Consider the following 20,323-nt stretch of genomic DNA (forward strand, 5'->3'; position numbering starts at 1 on the left):
GGGAAACAACTTCTTTGTAATTAAGGGAATTTTAGAAATGCTGGAAAATTACTAACTTAAAAGTTCTAAGTAATCTTGTGACCCATTTTCCCATTTTTATAAAGGGGAGAGGCTTTGAATTTTTACCATTTAGAAAATATGAAAAAGAAAGATTCAAACAAAACTACTTGAAGTGTTTGTGTAAACAACGATTTCCATTTCTCAAACACTTAACAATCTAGTCATCTCACCACCTAAGGAAGCACACAGGTAGCATCAAACTTCCTTTTCCCCTCTCCGTTCCCATTTTGCAGCAGGCAAAACTGAGGTAGAGTTTAAGTAACTTTCCCAAGTCAAAGTACACGTGGGACTCTCAGTGTAGCCTAATGCCATGGTAACTAAACCATGCCTTACTCTTGTACCTCTCAACCATAAGGGATGAGAAGCAGAAACTGGCCCCCATCACTCAGATTCTCAGTTGCATGCTTCACAGTGCTGCTTTTATATAGAGTGAGAAGAGAGCAGAAAGAGTGAGAAATGCAGGGCCCACCTTTGACATAGCTCCAGTAAGCAGGAGACAAGTCATCATCGTGAAAAGCCTCCCTACTCAGTCTAAAGAAAAACTGGATTCCAAATTTCCATTACTCCATATTTCATTCTAACGGCATGTCTGCATTACAAGCTTACTGTGCCAGGCAGCAACGTGCACAAAGATGATGCACATGTGCTACCTCCCAAGTCAGAGGCAGCATAACTGTGTTTATGCAGGACCACTTCCATTCTAACATGGCTACTAGTTTCTGGTCCAGAAGTAAACTTGGTACAGTGCAATGTGGCTTAGCAAACCACTGCCTGGTATGGTAAGTTTTTGTTGCAGATGGGCCCTATATTTCCTCTACTGATCTTACCCATGCTGGCAAAAATGGAAATACTTGCTTCAGCTGCATAGGGGAAAAGCTGTTCTAGGCAGGACTCAATGCACAGACAGAAGAGGGCAAAAATTGTCAATCTGGCCCCTGAAAGCGCTCTACAGCCGTGATCAAACACAGTCCAAAGCGGAGTGCATTCATTAACTTCTGTCTGCACATGCCAAGAGCAGGGCTCAGGTAACACAGCCCAGCCTGGCACTGTTTTCAGAATGGTAGCAGAGGGAGCTCACTCTGAGGGTTCCCCAGTTGGTGCTGGAGGGTGGCATGGATAGATTAGAGCTCCCCCAAGGTGGCTCCAATCCACCCACATTGGAGGGCCACTTAGGGGGGGGGGGGGGGGGCCCCCCCCCCCTCCCTCCCCCTCCAGCATGGCTGGGGAAACCCCAGAACAGATTTCTCTCCCTTGCCTTTTCCCCCTCCCATCCTGAGACAGAACAGGAGCTTGGGGAGGGTGGTGGAGCTAGGGGAAGAGGTTTCAGAGATATAGCCTCTCTCCTTGGATTGGCTCCAAACTGGAGTTCAGTCATCCACCCTCCTGACCCAACAGCTAGGGTCTGTTGGGTTGGAAGGATTGGTTTAACTCATAGCACTTTCTGTGAAGAACCACGAGTTAGACCTGGGAGCTGCACTTCTGTCTGCACCTTCAGAGAGCAGTACTTATCGAAGCCTGAGCAGAACAACCCTACAGTACAAGCTGATGGGCACTCCTCGTACAATACACCTGTCATCACTCATGAATTACAGCTCCCATGTTTGCTAGTATAAATATAGTTTTAAGCATAGCCCCAGCTTAACAGCATCCATGCTTCTTCCTCCTCCCTAAAGCCATTTTGACTCTGGTCACTCTAGTCAGACTCTCAGGAACCACAGGGTAAATTATTATTAAAAAACAGTCTCAGGAGGAAAAAAACTACCTCTTAATACTTCAGTTCTCTCTTAAAGTGCTTCTGTAAGCAAGAGCCTATGCTGGGAAATGGGTGTCAGGATCTGGGCCTCTTAGTCCTCCCTGGGGTCTTCCAACTCCATTCTCAATCAGAAAGTAGAGCTCATGTCTGAAAGGAAAAATATTTTTATTGTGTGAAGTAGTAATTGAAAACACTTCCTGGCAACTGATGCAGTCTACAAACCTATTAAAATATCACACATTGCCTTGAAACAATACAGCTAAGCCTGATACCACCTAAATGGTGGATTAGTGATTAGCTAATTATGCTTGGAGTGAGGCATGACCAGTCAGAGTCTAGTACAAAGGAGCCCAAGTTATAGTAGTTTATCATCTACATTTACCCTGCCACAACATATATAACTGACCTATTACTAGCTTTTGCCCAAGGAAACTCCAGGTTTAATAAAAATAGCACTGGCTTTTCAAATTTCTTTCCTCATCACAGAATCTTTAAAACACCTGGTAGCACTGTAGGTAGGAATACTGTTTGTGAGGCCCACGTCTTTTGAATGAGTCATGTAATCAAGATCTTGACTGCAATCAATAAATAGGTCACAGAATTTTTTCACACAAGGAATACTATCCCTGACATCCTTACCAAATCTACATCCCCATTTATTTCAGCTGGACACAGTTTTGTCACTGCCTACTGTTCCACAGTAGGCTTTTTGAGATCTGGTGCCTTCAACTCAAAGCCTACATTCACTAGGTCTCTTTTTCCTGCTCCACAAAGGTAGCTGCATAGTGGGGATGAGCAAAGCAATTTCCGTGCTCTTTAGGATCATCCTGGATGAGAAGTACCATGTAAGATACCTAAAAAACATATTTTTAATTTTCCTTAATGGCATTTCATGTCATTAGAATGGACAGTAGACATCTCTATGGCTTTTTACATTCTGCTTATTATGACCTTCAGGATGCAAGCATCCTAGCTAGAAATGGGTAACTGTTTTCCCCAAAGGAATGACATGAAAAATATCCTACTGAGAAAAGGCAACAAGGTTCTTTGGGTAAATGTGATATATTTTATTAGACCAAAGCTCTTAGAAATGGGGCACCTTTCCATGACCCTGCCCTCCCATACTCTTTCACACCATGTACAGTTTAACTACAATTTTTCAAACCGTTACAGGAACTAAAGCATTTTCTTCCTGACCTTTGAGATTCTTGGACTCAAAGTGACACATTATATATAAACCTTAAGGGCAGAAGGAGTGCCATCTCAATGGTAATACTATCATATAACCACCCTCCCTGCAGATCCAGTTATATTGTTTTCAAGTCCTCAGGCTCCATTTTCACAGGAACTAATTGCCCTTCATACCAGTTTGATAGTGAACTGCAGAGAACTTGTGTTTTCAGATGTTTATATGAAACAAAAAGCTTAGGCTCCAACATGGAGGGAGTTAAACTTGCTAGTACACTCATTAAGAGCAGCAGTTTCCTCTGGTGCTGTCCTTCAAAATCTTTTCTCACTGCTATGTCACATTTAGCTCAGTCCCCACCCTTCATTGTAACACTGAGTGGATGCTAGTGTCAACTACACCTGGCAGGGAAGTGGAAATTATGCCCTCATTCAAGTAACTTGTCTTCCAGGGGAATTCATGGTCCAGGCCAGGGTTGTTCAGCTGGTGGCCTGTGACCAGTTAAATACCTAGCCTGCAGGCCCTGGCAGCCCTGTCTCACTGCCAGGCAGACGGGAAAGAGCCAGGGGTTAGTGTGCGACCTGTGTGGCAAGAAGCAGAGCTCCACCTGCTGCCAGCAGGGAGCAGGGGGCTCTTGGTGCAGCCTGCATGGTAGGGGAGGGCTGCCTCGGCAGGGTGTGGCCTGTACGGTGATTAGCCCTGGGGACATGTGCCAGCATTACAAGGAACCTAGCCATGCTCAAGTTGGACAGCACTGGTTTAAGAAAGCATAAAGTGAGTTCATAGATGGATTAGCCCTGAGTATGGTGGGAAGTGGCATAGCCTCTCTCAACATAGTTCTGCAGGAACCCGAGTTGCGGTCAAAGACCATCCCACCAGAAAGGAAGTGGCAGGATACTGTAAACACCAGGACATATTGATCATAGACTCAGTCATGAAGAAGGAGGGCTGGAAGGGCTCTCCAGAGGTCATCTAGTCCAACCTCCTGCCTGAGGCAGGATTGTCCCTATTCAAACCATCCCGTACAAACCATAATCTAAACTGTACACAAGTCTACCATCAACCCTGACACAACACAGACCTGCCACAGGTAAAAGAGGGGAACCATGGCAGCCAACATCCTGCTTCTATGAAATGTTGTCAATATATGCTCAAGAAATCCCGGGTAGAGGCCCATGTCCCCCACCCCCTGCAGGGGAAGGCAAAAACCCCCACAGTCCATACAAATCTGTCCATGGGATAAAATTCCTTCCTGACCTCAAATACGGCAAATAGTCTGACCCTGAGTGGAGGGCAAGACCCTGGAGCCAGGAACCTCTGGCTTTGGGCCCAGCAGGAGCATTTTGGCACACCCCAGTCCAAGTCCCAAGGCTTGGCTGTAGCCAACACCCAGTGCCTCTGAGGGAGGCTTAAAAACACCCTGATCCCTCTTTCCCAAAGCCAACTCTCTCAATCACAAGGAGTTTCAAGAATGCTAGTGGAGCTAAGGAGAGGAGCAAAGGACAGATAGATATCAATGTCAGCATCATATCTTGGGCAAAACAATTAATAAAAACCAATCTTTTCAGTCCCAGGAAGGATATTCTAAGTACAGGCAACAACTATTGAGGGGAATTCAGTATGAATGTTAAGGACTTCTCTCTGGTGAGAAGACTGTAATCCTTATTTTAGACTGATCTGGCCACCATCATCCATGCTTTCACAACTGCAAGGCTAAGCTATTGTGATATGCTCTACATGGGGCTACCTTTGAAAACCATCTGGTAGCCTCTACCTTTTGACAGGAGCGGGTTGTCAAGACCAGAGTCTGCATTGGCTCCCAATATCTTTCTTGGCACAATTCCAGGTTCTAGTTTTGATGTATAAGACTGTAAATGGTCTGGGCCCTCTGTACTTAACGGAGTGTGTTCACCCTTACGCCCTATCACAGTCCTTAAGCACAGCCAAGAACAATCTTGGACACGCACCGTCAGGATGCCAAGTTGCTTAACTAAAACCCACGTGAGGTTATTCTCCTCCGTTTGCTCCTCGGCTCTGGAATTCCCTCCCTCTCAAGGCTTGCCAGAGCTGAAGCCTAGACATGTTTCAAAAGTGCTGTTCTTATTTGGGCAGGCATTTCCCAAATAAAACTGGGGTGAGATGTTGTTCAGGGAGTCTTGGTTTTTATCTTGACATTCTCGTTCCCTTGTAAATTGTTCTGGTCCTCTTGTCACTACCCTTTTTTAAGTTATTCTGTATTCTTACTGTAAGCCATGCTGAGCCTTTGTTGAGAAGTGCAGCAAATAAATCAAATAAATAAAAATATACAAACATTCTTCTAAGTTTACCAAGTCAATCCACTTTTTAAAGCTAACAGATGCCCTTCTCAGTGACTATTTTCCATATTCAAATCCTTCCCATTTGGCTCAGTTTGGTCATAGTCAATAAGTCCCTTAGCCTAAGCATAGCTCGGGATAAACTGTGAAAGAAAACAGGTCATAATTGGGCCACAGACTCCATTTCTGGTTACCTTGTACAGGTTTGTGTAACATGAGCGTCTACTGTCCAATATTTGCAAGTCTATAAGTCAGTAAAAACACTTAAATTAAACTGATACTGATTCTTACATCTACCAAGCAGAACATACACACTCACATGCTCCAGGTCATCACATGTCCTCATACAGCACTGGTAACTTAAAAAAAAAAATCTACTTCAGGACCTTGCCACACGTTCAAATTAAAGCTGGGTAGAAACCAACTTCAAACACTAACTTGGTAGCTGGTTGGCTCTTTTTATAGCTAAATGGACATTTTTATAGCATGATATTTACTTTACACATTTGCTTGCCCGGTCTAAATTTATTGCACAATTAACCGGTTAATTGTAATGCAATGTTTAGCAGGGGCCTCAGACATCAGTGTGTGTCCAGATTCTGAAATTTCTTTTCCTCTTTATCAGTTTATTTCACTGTCTGACCGTCAACAATGACATTGGCCTTCCTTTTTAATCTAAATATGCCTAAGCACAGTTCACACTATTGCCTTATGTTTCTATTTCAGCGTACAGGAATTCTTTAGCAAGCAATTAGAACAGTCTGTCCCCCTCAGTCTTTAGACTAAAGAAAATAATTTCCTTAGTTATCTCAAGTTCTAGCTTCTAACTTCACCCTTTTTGTCTTAAAAATGATACCTAAAAATGAATGCAAGTTGCTGAAATCTAAATATAAAACTGAAGAGATAAGTACCTCCTTGTTTTTATATAAACTATCCCAAAACAGCATGTTTTTGCAATGAAATGAAATGATAATGCCAATTAAAATGAGAAACCTTAGAGCTTTAAAATGCTAATTCATTCTACATTCAAACATTTAATTAGTTCTTCCTGCAGTGTTTGTCCTTACTAAATTTCACTTGGCAGGAATCAGCCTCCCCCACCAAATTTATTTCACTTGAATGCTTTTGCTCCTGTTTTCCAAAATATTTACCATTATTCACAACTTTGTAGCTTATGGCTATTAAAAGACCAGATTCCACTTGATAACAATCATTCTTCCTCCTCATTACCATCGTTCATCACTTTCCTAGGTGGCAACACTCACCGCTTCATCCTTTATGTTTGAAGTGAAAGAATTTAAAATGCAGCATTGTTTACAGACAGATATGTAGCTGATTCAGGGCATCACTTGGAAACAAAGCAGAGAGTTTTGGTATTTTGTAAATACAACCTACCATATGAGTTAGAAATTTTCATTAGATGCTAGCAAAGGAGAGCCTATGGATACAAATGAGAATTTCTGATTTCATCAAAGGAAGAGCCATAGCACATGCCAGCCAGTGTTCTGCAACAATTTACTAAGGCATTGATTTTCAATTGCAAGACATTACTATAAAATTTCTACTTTTTTCTAGCTCTTGATGTCTGATATTAACAAACAAGATCCTCCTATTTTCTATCAGTTAACAGCAGTTAACAATTGCACTTTCGCATTCTAAATATTTACCAATACTGACTGCATTATTAGTTTCACTTGCATAATGAAATTAATTTTAGATAGCCATGACTAGATGCATAACAAGTAAACTTACTTGTTGGTTACTTCAGGCTATCTTCATATGCATGTGTATACCTCATAGATGTGCAGGCATCTCAGGTCACAAGAGCCTAAACGCAGCCCCATGTTAAAGTGGGGAAGTCAATTTAATTAAACTGATCAGCATTTTTTTAAATAAGTGATTAATACATCTAGAACTTGCCTTCACTAACCTGCAATACACTGAAAGGAAAGCTGCATTTAAAATCCCCCTCATGATAAAGTGTACAGCCAACAAAGGAAGTGTATAGACGTGGAGACCTGCGTTAATACCCTTTGCTGAAAATAAAACTGAAGTTTCAAAAAGCTCTCTCTAAAAGACACCTGGGCCATGTCCAGATGAGTGCAGGCATGCAGTATCTGGTGCCATAGATATGTCTGCGGTGCCACATACCACGCATTCAGGTGTTCTCTGCACTGCAAGCGGGGGGGGGAGGGTTGACCTCTGAATATCCAGGGGTCAAAAAAGCAGAGCAGTGCACATGGGGGCAATGTACACTGCTCAAAACCAGAGCCAGACCAGCCAGAGCCATGCTTCAGCTACTGGCCAGGCTCCAAGCAGCAAGATGGTCACTGCTGCAGCCCCAGGAAGCCCCCAGGACACCTGATAAGGCTGCTGCGGCCAGCCCAGTGGCCCCAACCTCCTCTACTCCACCCGGGGTAACTTGCCACATGCCAGAGGGTACATGGCATAGGCATTCCCCAGGGACTAGTGGCAGCACAAGGTGTCACTGCTAGTTGTCTCCAGGAAACCAACTATTTATGTTCATGTGGACGTGGCCCCTGGAGTGCAAGATGGTCCACAGACGCTCAAGGAAGGCCACAATGAATGCACAGGAACCCAACATGAAACCAAATCAGAAACAAATTGCCTAATTTACTTACTATATTATTTTAATACAAAATCCAGTGCTATAGTAATACTATGCAACTTATTCAGGTGGATGAAATTGGTTATCTTCCACATAGCCATGTTATTATCTGTACATGCACATGCAAGTAAGGTTGTAGCGCACTTGTGCACTCAAAGAGGTTGTCAGGGACATCAGAGCAGTAAGAGGTACCTTGGTGTTAACTACAGAGAGAATGTTGAAAAGCAAGATGTAGGTGCTTCCATATCATTTGCTGCTTCTACCTTCCTTTTCTTCTCCATTCTGGGTTTTCACACCTATAATTTTGTCAATATTAATAGTGTCACTGGACATCTCTCATGCCTGAGTATCATTACCTATGTTGATGTAATCTGAGTGTTAGTTCTCTCAAAAACCTCCATCTCCTTTTTAGTGCATAATAGGACCATCACACCTCCGTTTTGGCCAAGGTTCATCATCTTATTGCTGAGGTTCCAGTGATGATATACCAACTGCAGAATCAAGGCAGGCAATAAAACCAGTTAACATATTTCTCCAGGCAACTTCTGCCATTTGCATTGTAACAGAGAACATTTGTGTGAGAAATCTGTTCACTTCCAAGTTTAATAAAAGACTCTCAAATCATTCTTGATCTGCAATTTGTCTTGGTAGCGTGAATGATTCCTTTACCTAGTGGCTGCAACACAGAGATACAAACAGTTGGATGAAAAGAACTCTATCCATCACTTTTTCCTAATGTCTTTGGAGACAAAGTTATGGGCAGAACAGTTATTCATAGACAAAGCAATTTTTCCTGCCTTTCATCCAGGAGCCAAGACTGAGAAGCCCATCTTTGAACAGCTCTACAGTCACTTATGTAATTGTGTTAGACCAGCAATTACAAAGCAACTGTTCATGTTTTCAGAGTGCCTAGGCCTTTTGTATTTGTCAGTTTATTAATAACTTCCATTTACCTGTGCCACTTGCATTGCACAATGGTAATGATAACTGCTGTTTTTACATCTTCCTCCCCCCACAGCCCCAACAGCAATCAACCCTTCCAGCTAGAATTCTTTATGCTGACACACAATAGAAAGGCCAGCCTCATCTGCATTATATAAAACCAGTGTAAGTAATTTTTTAATGCTTTGCTGTTCAGTCACTTGCTAGAAAGAGGAGGTATCTATAGGCCCAACCTCCCATAAAGCATTTTAGCAGTAATGCTACAATGCTTGTGAAAGTGATACAGCATGCCAGTACCAGCTTTAAAATTGTTAGCACTGTTTATCTGCAACTTCCCCTGACTTACAAGGCTTGCTGAGAAGTTTTTACCTTCCCTGTCCACATCTTTGAAAATCCCCAGTGCAGACACCATTCCTGATTGGTCTAAACATGCCACACTGGATTTTGCTTTCCTTTATGCCTGTTTTTTTTTGTTTTTTGGGGGGTTTTTTAATGTAACCAGAGCTGATAGTACTGTTATATTTTGGAGCATACCACTCTTCTATAGATTTCAATATTCATTTATTTTATACATTGTAATTGGTCCTTCAAAGAAAATTGCTTACCTTTACCCTCTTCCTCCACTGCAATCAACCCACAATGGCATGGGATACACAGAGATGCAAATGTGGGTTTTTACATAAGACATTTACTGTATGTAGTACTGGTAGGTGAATGATGAGAGAAAGAAGGAAAAGTATGCATGACGCAGGTAGTTGTGTTCCATTTTTACATTTAATTTATCTGCTACTGTTGTATCTGCTGTTGAAGTTCATTTTACTGATCATAACTGGAGACCCCCTGAGTGAAATCTAAAGTTATAACTGAAATTTCTCATACTGAAATATAGTAACATAGACTCACGTGGGGGGTGAAGCAAGAATTTAAGTTTTGCTTCTTATACTGACATTTTCATTCTGACAAGATTTCATTTTTGCTGTAGTGCATCCATATCTGGATCAGCTGAATGTAGTTAATACAAAACTCATTAGATTATTAGATCATGTATGAATCTACAGGCATGATTATTCTGATACCTGGTATTTGCATGCTTCCCCTACCAGGTTAATTAACTTTGCCCACTCCTAAAACTGAACATTTGATATTACCTTATATTTGTAATCTTTATAAAATTATGACTACTGTCTCATGATACTCCACTATCGGTTTCAAGCCACTGTTGCATCAAATGCATCCTGAAGATCTGTGATCAAAAAAGTAAAACACACATGGACTTGGAGCTAACACCATATATTTGTAAGTAAAATTAGTAAACATGACAAAACAAGATTACAAATGATGTATCAAGCCCTTTCAAGAATTTGAAAAATACAAGAAAAAGATTAATTTTACACTTTAAAGCAACACCACAATGGGGTATGCATATTACCAAAACCACAGCTACTTTTATATGTTCCCAAAAGCAGTTTCAGATGAAACGGTGATATTCCCTACCACCAGTACAACCACAGACACAGATGTTAGTTTGGTTACAGCTTCAGGAATCAGTGCAGTACAGTGCAAATTTCATTCACAGGTTACTATGGATTTTGAGTAGATGCAAGACAATACTACAGAAATACAAGTAGAAATTTATAGATTTCATCTCAGGAAAAAAAGTGCTGAAAACTTAAGCATACCATACAAACAAACTGTAAAAGTACACAAAAGGATGGAATTCTGAAGCAAGACAAGTAAGTATTAATTGTGTATGCGACAGCTTAAGAAAAAAGGAAGCTAAACTTAATCATTAGTACAGATATACACAAGGGAATCTGAATGATTTTTTTCCCAAAAATGTAAATACAGTCTCCATTTTAGAAATAAAAATAGTTTTACAAGTACTAAAATTACAAAGCTAAGATTTGTTGCTTGAAAATGCTGTCTCTGAACAGTCAATTTTTCCTCAATTCTATGTCAGCTTCCTGCCAAGGAATAAGAATACAATATATTCTAGCTATCCTTTTGAGTACATACAACTGTTTATTGCTTTTCTAGTAATTCTGAAGATTTCTCCTGGCCCTTACACTCTAATCCAGAAAGTGTATTCCCTGTTTAAAAATAGTTCAAAGAATGTCAACTTTATTCTTTAGCACTTTTTAAAGAGGTTATTTTTCAGTTGAAAACAAAAGACAGTATTCTCTTACTCCAATCTAAACCTATTGTAACAATTTTCACTTGAAGTAATGTATACAGACTGTTCATGTAGTACGTCTCATATTAATTGCATTCAGATAATTGGGCACTGAAGTGAAGATTATAAATCTAAATAGCTTTAATTTCTTTAAAATAACTCTTATATTGTTACAATGTACAGATTGGGAGACTAGTGCAATATGCGGCATGGATTGTTTATTCAATAAATACTTAACCCAATTATTGCCAGTCAAGGCAAACAGTGCAGAAATTGTCACTTTATAAACAAAGATCTACATACAAATTCAACAATCATGTTTTTATAAAATCAGTTGATATTATATCTCCATACAACTTCAGAGGGTTTTTTCCACATCAGAATTGATTACTACTATTATAAAAATATAGAAATGTCAACATATGTTTGAGTTTTACAGATCTTCAAAAAGCTAAACTTTTACATATATATAGGAACAGGGTAAGGACTTATTAAAAAGTAAAGTGAATACTGTTAGAGACATTTTCTGCACTGACCATTTTATAACTTAGTTACAGTGTTCATGGTCCTGGGTATACCATTTAAAATGAACTAATTTGCATTCCACTTATCTCGAGGTCAGCTGTGTATAAAGGAGGGACATTTTTGCTAGGGTCTCTGCAGATTGTTGGCTGGAAATCTACAGTGGCTTATTTAAAAAATAAAATTCTAAGCTTTATCTAAAAAAATGCCACTGGCTAGCAATAAAAAAAAGTTAGTGTTGTGTTTGGGAAGCAATTTCAAAACTGTAACTTTCCAAGGAAATATGCTACACCACCTTCATAATCCAAATTAAGCTACACATTTACCAACTATTACTTGATACCTCTTAAAATACAGCTCTTCAAAAGACTCTTTAAAAAAATCCAAATATCCCTGTGAAGAACATGCTGAATTTACAATCCAGATCCCAACCCTGCGATGTGATGAGCGTGAATGAAATCCCATTAATTTGCATGAGAGCTTGGGGTCTCCCTGCAAAAAGAAAAATCAGACTGCAATTCAGATCTCAGTCATCCACTGCCATGTCCACCTTTGTGCTCTTTTCAATATCCTATTTTAAGCACACAGCAATTGTTTTTAATAGCACCAATAATTATTTCAGATAACTGTCATGCAAATTCAGACAGCATGCAGCAGGTTTGTTTCTTCCTGAATCAGCACAATTGTTACAAGGCACTGCTTGGTATACAAAGTCATCATAAACAAAAAACCAAAAGATTTCCAAATTCAAGTAGACAGTTATGTCTCAATATGTTCAGTCAATTCATCATTACCCAAGCATGGTTAGAAAAACTTAATCATTTGCTGGAATTTACCAAAAGATTTATCACTGTTTCATGCACATTTTAATCCCACCTTCCAAAAAAATCCCAACCACACAGAAATAAGGTATCACTATCAAAATAAGGATGCATGTTGTTAAATAAAAGATATGCTTAATTTTCCAAACTTCCACAAAAGTCTAATCTAGACATAACTCAAGTATAAGATGGAAAAAATCTGATACATTTGCAACAGTCTATCCCTGCAGAATAGTGAAAAACATTGTCTAGAAAATTCATGTATTGGAGGCACACTGTAGTTGAAGATACTCAGGCAAATTTTATGGCTAGAACAGAATTTTGAGAGAACTCCGACTATAGGTTTCCTGAAAAGCAGCTCTTTATGGTTTAAAACACCAATTGTAACACAATGGAAAAGCTTTTTTGGTCCTTAATCACTGCTGTCATCATCGTCGTCGTCATCATCAGATACATCATTTAAAGGGGATTTAGGTGACTGGCTGTAGGAGTCTGATCTAGTGGGATGACAAGTAGTCATCTCCCCACTAGAAAGAAGATCATAGCAGAAGTCGCAAATTCGTACAGGCTTGGAGGACTGGCTTGGGAGAAGAAACCTCTTTTCAGAACATGGCCCACAAACAACAAAACCACATTTGCGACAGTGATGACGACGGTTTACAGGTGTAAATTTTGCTTTCTGACAACGCATACACACAGTGGCCTCTGAGTCAGGTACCCAAACAGCTGCATGTTCGTTACTGGGAGTCTTTCCACTTTTGGAAAGCAAATCAGACACACACTTATTGATGTGGTTCATCCATTCAGACTTCTCTGTTGCAGTGGCAGCATAAACAGCAAAAGACTTAGTTGGTGTCTTGATAAGCCACCCATTGCGTAGGTCCCCCTCATCTTGGATAGAATCAATAGTGACATTTTCCAATGGTATTATGTGTTGTTTGTTGTATTTTTTCTTCTGGATGACAATGTTTCCATACACAAGAATATCATTGAATAAGAAAAACTGTCTTGCTTTGGGTTTTTTCCTGCACAGCTTTGTTAACACACCTTCTCCAATCAGAACACGACCAGGAATAGTCAAAGGTTGACCAGCTGCTCCAAAACAATTTTCTACTATGCTTATTCGTCTGGTATTTGCTTCACTGTTTGCCAAGCGATCAACCATCTTTTATAAGTACCCTAAGATAATACAATAAAAAAAAAATATATATGAGTCAGATAAAATCATATTTTACAAACAACTAAACAACATAAAATTACTTTAAATTGTTCAGGAGAATAGCAGTGGAAAACAGTTTGTTTCAAATGCAGCCAAGATCACTAAGAGCTCAGTTTTCAACTACTGATGACTCTGGTGGCATAGTTGAAAAGACAAGGGTCCACTTAGTTCCCACTGGACATGCAACTACATTACAAATCTCCACCATGAACAATGCTAATAGTGCCCCTGTTGTTAAATCATCCGATGGACAGGTCAAGAGACTAAATTACCATCCATGTTCCTTGACCAGTGATCTCAAGATTTTCCAAGTTACATGCCCTATATTAAAATAAGTTTGATATGCTGCTATGTACATGTATAATTCAGTATTATAAATAATAAAAAATAAAGTTGATCACTGAAACCACACTACCAAACCCCTCCAACAAGAAATACCATTGAGTTGTTGTTGTTCATTTTTCTCCATATATTTTCCCTTTCCCTTCTTCTGCCTTCCCTTTTTCCCCTCTCTTCTTATGTTCTAGAAATTCACTGCAATTCCTTCTGCCTCCAAGGGATAAATACCCCATTTTAATAAACACTGCTTAAAGATATCCATCCTTTCCACATAAGAATTAGTACACACTGATGGTGCAGAATATGCAGATGTAGTAGCTGTGCTGCATCTATTTTCTGGATAGCAACTCCAAGAACATGTGCCATCCTTCTCAAGCTCCAGGGTTTACATCCTGGCATATTTGGATCAACATGGAAATAAAGAGTTAATCCTATTAGCATTAATACAGGACATACTAGCAAAAAGACAATAAATTCAGCAAAACCTCTTCATCATTAGTATAGCTAGCACTGTCCTATTTATAGTATATGACTGTATATATTACCTTGAACTAGGCATAGCATTGCTAAGTTGTATTGTTCATAGTCAGCTCCAGACTGAAAACTCCATTTGCTCACTTGTAAGTGGCAACTGGGAAGTTTTCTTTGGTAAGAATAGGGCTCTATGTTATCAATTTCTAAAAAACATTAAGCTCCTGTGTTTCTAGATTTTTAAGGTTGCAAAGACAGTAAGTATTTCAAATATAAAACAGAAATGGCAATATAATACAGGTGTTCTCATATTTCAGCAGAAAACTCTTCAACATCTCTTTTGTTCAGAGCCTTGGTGGTACACAATAAAAAACTTGAAACTAAGTCAGTTTTACATCTGTCGTTCAGAACTTTAAGGACTTTTGGGAATCGTCTTGTTTCAGTACTGAGAATGCTATGAACAGAAGCAGGTACTGAAAATCGGAGAGAAAGAAGAATTTCCACTTCCAAACAAGCTGAAAATGGAGACTTCATCCCACAAATTCTCAAAGTGGCCAAGAGAAAGCAGCGCAAAAGGATTTGTTGTATGTTAGAGATCAATACAAAAGATGGAGCCCAATTCCTGGCACAGGATCAAAGAACCATGTGGTAGCAGAAATCTTAGCCTCTGCAAGATTAGCTGTTGACCAGATTACCACCCATGGTGCTCATTAGTAGGAATCATTCAACTTTGTACCTCCTGCTTTGTACCTCCTGGTCCAATCTTCAATCAGACAGCAGATTCTTCCAACTGGTATAACAACGGGGGGGGGGGGGGGGGGAGAGAAATGGACACAATCGCATTTTGGCACCGGACTGAAATTAAGATGATCTGGATTTTATTCGGCTATCACATTCTCAAACAACTCCAGCTACATCACGACCTCCCTACTCGTTTATACTCCAATTTATTGCAACTACCCTTAGAGAAGAGCTATTCCCAATGTCACAGTCACTCAGGCCTTCCCTAGATGCTGCTCTAAGTTGTTACACTATGCAAACCCATGTGTCACACTTAAGTAGTTTTAGATTGATTTATGTAACTGAATTCAGTAACTTAACACTGATAGTGAAAACCAACTTAACCAAATCAATTTAATAAGTGTTTTCTAGCATTTGAACCAGTAAGTAAACTAATATATCTGATGCAGGCCAATGTTCTAACTTGAGCAAGGCTTCCTACTATACTGATAAACAACAGAAAGGAAAAAAAATTATGTGTAGATCTATAGGTATATCCACCCCCCCACCCCCCCAAAAACCAAAAACGCACCTGTCAGTGAATCCTTATTCATTTATGCATATATGTATACAGAGAGAGAGAGCAGGAGCGTAAAAGATTCACTGTAACAAAGGTTTCTTGGATCTGTTTACATTTATCATTGCAGGCTTTCATAGTCACTTAGGGAGCCGTTTGTGAGGTTTAAGTACTGTAGTAACTAGTTCCTGGACATAATCTCAAAACCTGGACAGTGAAACTATTAAAAATCACTAAGGTTTCATGGCCCCATAAATAAAATGCCCAAGACATTATAACAAACAAGTCAATACTTACAGTTTTCACAATTATCCATACAACACTATTATTGTATTGATATTCAAGGAACCCAAGTATGCAATTAATAAGATGTGGAAAGCCATACCACTTATCTTTGTTTGTGACTGAGTTCCACCTACAATAATTCATGTCAGCCACACGTCCCAGGAAAATGCAACTGAGGGATCCTAGACCCATACAGTCATACATCACTAATTCTCAAGAGGAATTTTAAATGTAATTAGCGTTTCAAACTAAGCGATAAGCTCCAGTGCTGACAATCATAATTTACCTAGAAATAGGATGTTCATGGCCTCGACTACAACCTAAGTCCTGAGAGTACCACAGAGCAGATGGGGCATGGTCCCACAAAGGCTGTTTGTTAGCTGTTGTCTGAGGCTCCGAGATGTAATCACCCACTCTCATTGCAAAGAACAGGTTAATTTTCTTTTCCGTAGTTGTGTAACCACTTGCTTTGTGCTATATTTGTAATAAACAGGCTCTTGTAAATGACAAAACACCAAAGCTGGAGCATGTTCCTCCAAGCAGCCATTTACGATTACATTTTCAAAGCAAAAACTGTCAGTCCCAGATTTGGTAAAAAAAAATGTTCAGTAATCCTATGGACTGGTTGAAGCATACAACCCATGGGGCACAAAAAACAGCTATGAACATTTATAGAAGAGAAACTGCTGATAAGAATTAAGAAATTAGTCTGCAATCTGCAGTACTTTTGATTTTCATACCTGATTTTTTTTTTTTTTTTTAAACACATTCTTGGCCCCATATTTTAATCAATTCATAGAAAATATAGCAATTCTAAATGGCTTCAATGACTCCCGAAGATCTGATACATAAACTTTAAGCTCACATGCAAAAATTACTCCTTGTTCTGCAACCTTTGGGGAGGAGGGGTGAAAGACTTGTTTTTTCTTCTTAAGGTTAAAGAATAGTACCCTAGGAGAATCAAAGAGAAAACCATTCCAACCAAGCTCAACTATTTAAGATCTAGGATCATTTTAAACCCAAGATTTAGGGGCTTCCATAACATGGACTCTAGAGACTGCATCTACAGCTTGTATTAAACCACTAGCTCCCAGATTCAGGACAGGAATTATGAATGAAGTTCTACTCCCTGTTAAACAGGAAAAGAACTAGATCACAAGCGACTCTTCTGGACTTCAAATTTATTTAAAAAATTGCCATACATTCACCTACTACTCCCACCAACCCCTCAATAAAAGCAACTAATGGCACTGCCCTTTTCTGTGAAGGCAGAAATCTAGAACAAAAAGTGTATATGCTCTTAATAGTCAACTACATTTACCTTTCCACTCCCCTCCACCCAGATCTGCTCTCTACTCCCTCCACCCCCTCAAATTGAAACAACCCCGGAGTTGTTTCAGTAGTTAATTAAGCCAGTTTAGTAAAAAAACCTAAATGATACATTTCGTACCTAGTTAAAACTTAAATTAACAAAGCTAATACAGCAATCCTTCTTACACTTCTTAAACATAGGAGCCTTTCTATTTGTTATCAGTATTTATGAATTAAAACTAAAACTAGATATACATTTATTAAAGGTCATTTATATTTTACCTTTCATCCAAGAGATGCTGACTTCTTTATAAACCATAGCAAATACTTTACCATAGCATGGAATCAATACTGGGATTCAAAATGGGTAGCAATGCATTGCTATGCACTGCACTGCCCGACAGTGTACAAGGCAGATACTTGGATGAGACATCAGAAAAACCCTATGGAGCAAACATTTGCTACAAAATGCTAGTAGGGAAGAAATATGCCTGTGGCACATGGCCAAGTTCTGCAAATGTTAAGAACCCTTTCAAAAGTTTTCAAACTTCAGAACTTTCCAGATGCAAAGAGATGTAGAGATTTTTCTCCCCTGAGACTACATGCATCTTCATGCTGATACTGCTTCAAACTTTCACAAGAAGTAGAGTGAAACAAAACTTGTTTTTTGAAGCCTTCCAGAAACTGAGAACTGCATCATGCAAGGCATGATCTGAAGGACACAACTAGAAACTTAAAAAGCAATCTAGCTTCAGTGGTGTTACACAGAACAGCCTGCCACAAAACAGAGTGCTATAGTGTATTCAAGCACTGTCATTTACTATGGGCCTTTGAAAGCATGTTTAAACATGCTTTCAATTTCTCTGTAAAGCCACAAATGTATGTGAAATAACTAACTGTGTACGGTCACTCTGATGTGTTATAAAGTTACTAATTTATTAAACCGATTTAAGTCAAATCAGTTCAGCTTCCAGACTTAGATAACAGCAAAGAGATACAGAAAAACTTTAGTGTTAACAACTGACAAATGACAAAACTGCACGATTCACCCCTATACGCCTTGCCCAGGATGCAGGAATCCACAATAGGAGTAAAACTTTTATATTTAGCTGCTATGCAGGTTTTGGTACAAAAGAAATTCTGGGGATCAGAAGGAGTGGATGGTGCATGCTATTCCAGCTATCCTCAATGTCATCACTGCCTGCTGATTCTCAACTTCTCTTTACCTCCTTTTCTTAACCTGGTCCAAATGCACTGGGCGGGAAGGAAGCCACACATGCTATGTATTCCTCAATACCTGGGTGGAACCAAATCAAGTTCTTATCCTGTCCTTCTTGCAGAGAAGCAAGCAGGCATTGAGGCTGGAAGGCTCTCTCTACTCCCTCTCTGGGGTGACAGCAACAGGAGCCTAAGGAGCCGCTCCAAAACATTTCTCAGAATTGATACAAGAATAAAATTAAAATTCAGAGCTGAGGAACATAAAGCAATGCACACTTGAAGGAGGAAAAATCATTAGCTCAAAAAAGGAGAGAGACAGAGAAACTTAGGCATTACTGGATACAACTCAATGAAAACCTCTGCTCAGTGCGCAATGGTGGTTAAAAAAAAAAAAAAAGTAACGAATGGAAAGGTAAATAGGAATCCATCAATGTTATACATCCATTCACAAGGTAGTGCAAATACAGATTCAAAAACAGTATTACAGAAATAAAGGTGGTTCAGTCAAGGAAAACAAGAACATGAAAAGTCCTAGCAAAAAGCTTGCAAAGATGGAGTGATAAGACCAGAAATGTTTAGTTTATAAAAGACACCAAGAGTAGATGTAACGTAAAAAGTACAATAATGAATGGCACAGAAAAACTGAATGAGGGACAAGTTGAATTAAAAGCAGAAATTAAGGAAATTCAGAACTGATAAAAGGAAATTGACTTCCTGCCCGCGGGGCAGGGGGCTCGACTTGATGATCTTCGAGGTCCCTTCCAGTCCTAACATCTATGAAATTCTTTCCCACCTAATTACAATACAACTGTGGGGAACACTGTAACTGACCTTAATCAGATTAAATGTTTGGATACATCAGTGATTCTCAACCATGGTACAGTAGGACTGACCCTTTGAAGCTGATATGATACGAGCTGAGAGGAGAAGAGCAGACAAGTGCAAGTTCAGGCTTGTACCTGCCTGGCTGATCCCACACCCCCAACTACAAGGAGGTAAGCACTTTACGATGCAAACCAGTTTTGCAAACTGGATGCCACTTAATCCCCAAAGGTTATCAGAAGCATGCCTCGAGTTCAGTGAGGCTCCCTAAACTGCAGGTAGTGGAATAAATAACTGGATATAAAAAACATCTAGAGATAATAATTATTAAAGTTTCAAAAGGAATATGTTAACATGAGATTTGATAAACCTTAATACGGGTTACAGATTTCCCAGCATCTGTTTACTACAAAAATTCCTATAAAACTTTCTCCAAAGCATCTGGTACTGGCCAATGTCACAAACCAGACACTGAATTAGAAAGGACGCAGATCTGCCCCAACAAGGCAAATCTTACACTCTTGCGGATGAAGCCTGAAGAGATAAAAAGCAAGTCTTATGCAATGCCAACTACTCCCAAAAGAGACAAGAAGATTAGCACACTTCAGTTTAAAAAATGCAGAGAATGGCTCAAAGAATCATTTCCTTTGACAACTACATAAAAATGGTATCAAGCATTCATTGTAGTCTAAAATGTTGAGTCCCCAATGGCAACAGATTAGCCAGGTCAGCTATAAACCTTTTTTGTCTTCTCATATAATAGAGGTTAACTGATACATCAAGCCACATCATATTGGCACCGATAAAGGGAAAATTGATGTTATTGGCAATCGGCTTTTATTGGCCTATGTGGCTGATAATGTCCCTGATAAATGCTGCATTCATGCATGCAGCTGCATCACGCACGTGGCCAGGAATGCAGCCCGGCAGCTTGGAGAGCAGCGTCCTACCGGTAAGTCT

At 39.5% G+C, this 20,323-nt stretch overlaps 1 protein-coding gene and 1 long non-coding RNA gene across 5 annotated transcripts in view; one reads left to right on the top strand and one right to left on the bottom strand.

The window, feature by feature from the left end:
* Positions 1–11,398, top strand: part of LOC112549652 — a 26,649-nt gene extending 15,251 nt beyond the window's left edge. Inside the window, exon 2 of the long non-coding RNA XR_003093161.1 lies at positions 8,356–11,398. This is a non-coding gene — a long non-coding RNA (uncharacterized LOC112549652). The remainder of the gene's footprint in view (positions 1–8,355) is intronic.
* PLEKHF2 (pleckstrin homology and FYVE domain containing 2) overlaps positions 11,262–20,323 on the bottom strand; it is a 34,067-nt gene continuing 25,005 nt past the window's right edge. For 2 of the 4 annotated variants that reach the window (XM_025199403.1, XM_025199401.1), the window contains exon 2: positions 11,262–13,580. In XM_025199403.1, the coding sequence (XP_025055188.1) occupies positions 12,814–13,566 (753 nt within the window). In that variant the 5' untranslated portion in view covers positions 13,567–13,580 and the 3' untranslated portion in view covers positions 11,262–12,813. Of the gene's footprint in view, positions 13,581–14,058; positions 14,212–14,248; positions 14,466–20,323 lie in introns of those variants that run through there. The other 2 variants (XM_025199402.1, XM_025199400.1) reach the window with 2 other exon arrangements.

Source organism: Alligator sinensis, unplaced genomic scaffold (assembly GCF_000455745.1).
Source record: "Alligator sinensis unplaced genomic scaffold, ASM45574v1 scaffold273_1, whole genome shotgun sequence".
Classification (NCBI taxonomy): domain Eukaryota; kingdom Metazoa; phylum Chordata; order Crocodylia; family Alligatoridae; genus Alligator; species Alligator sinensis.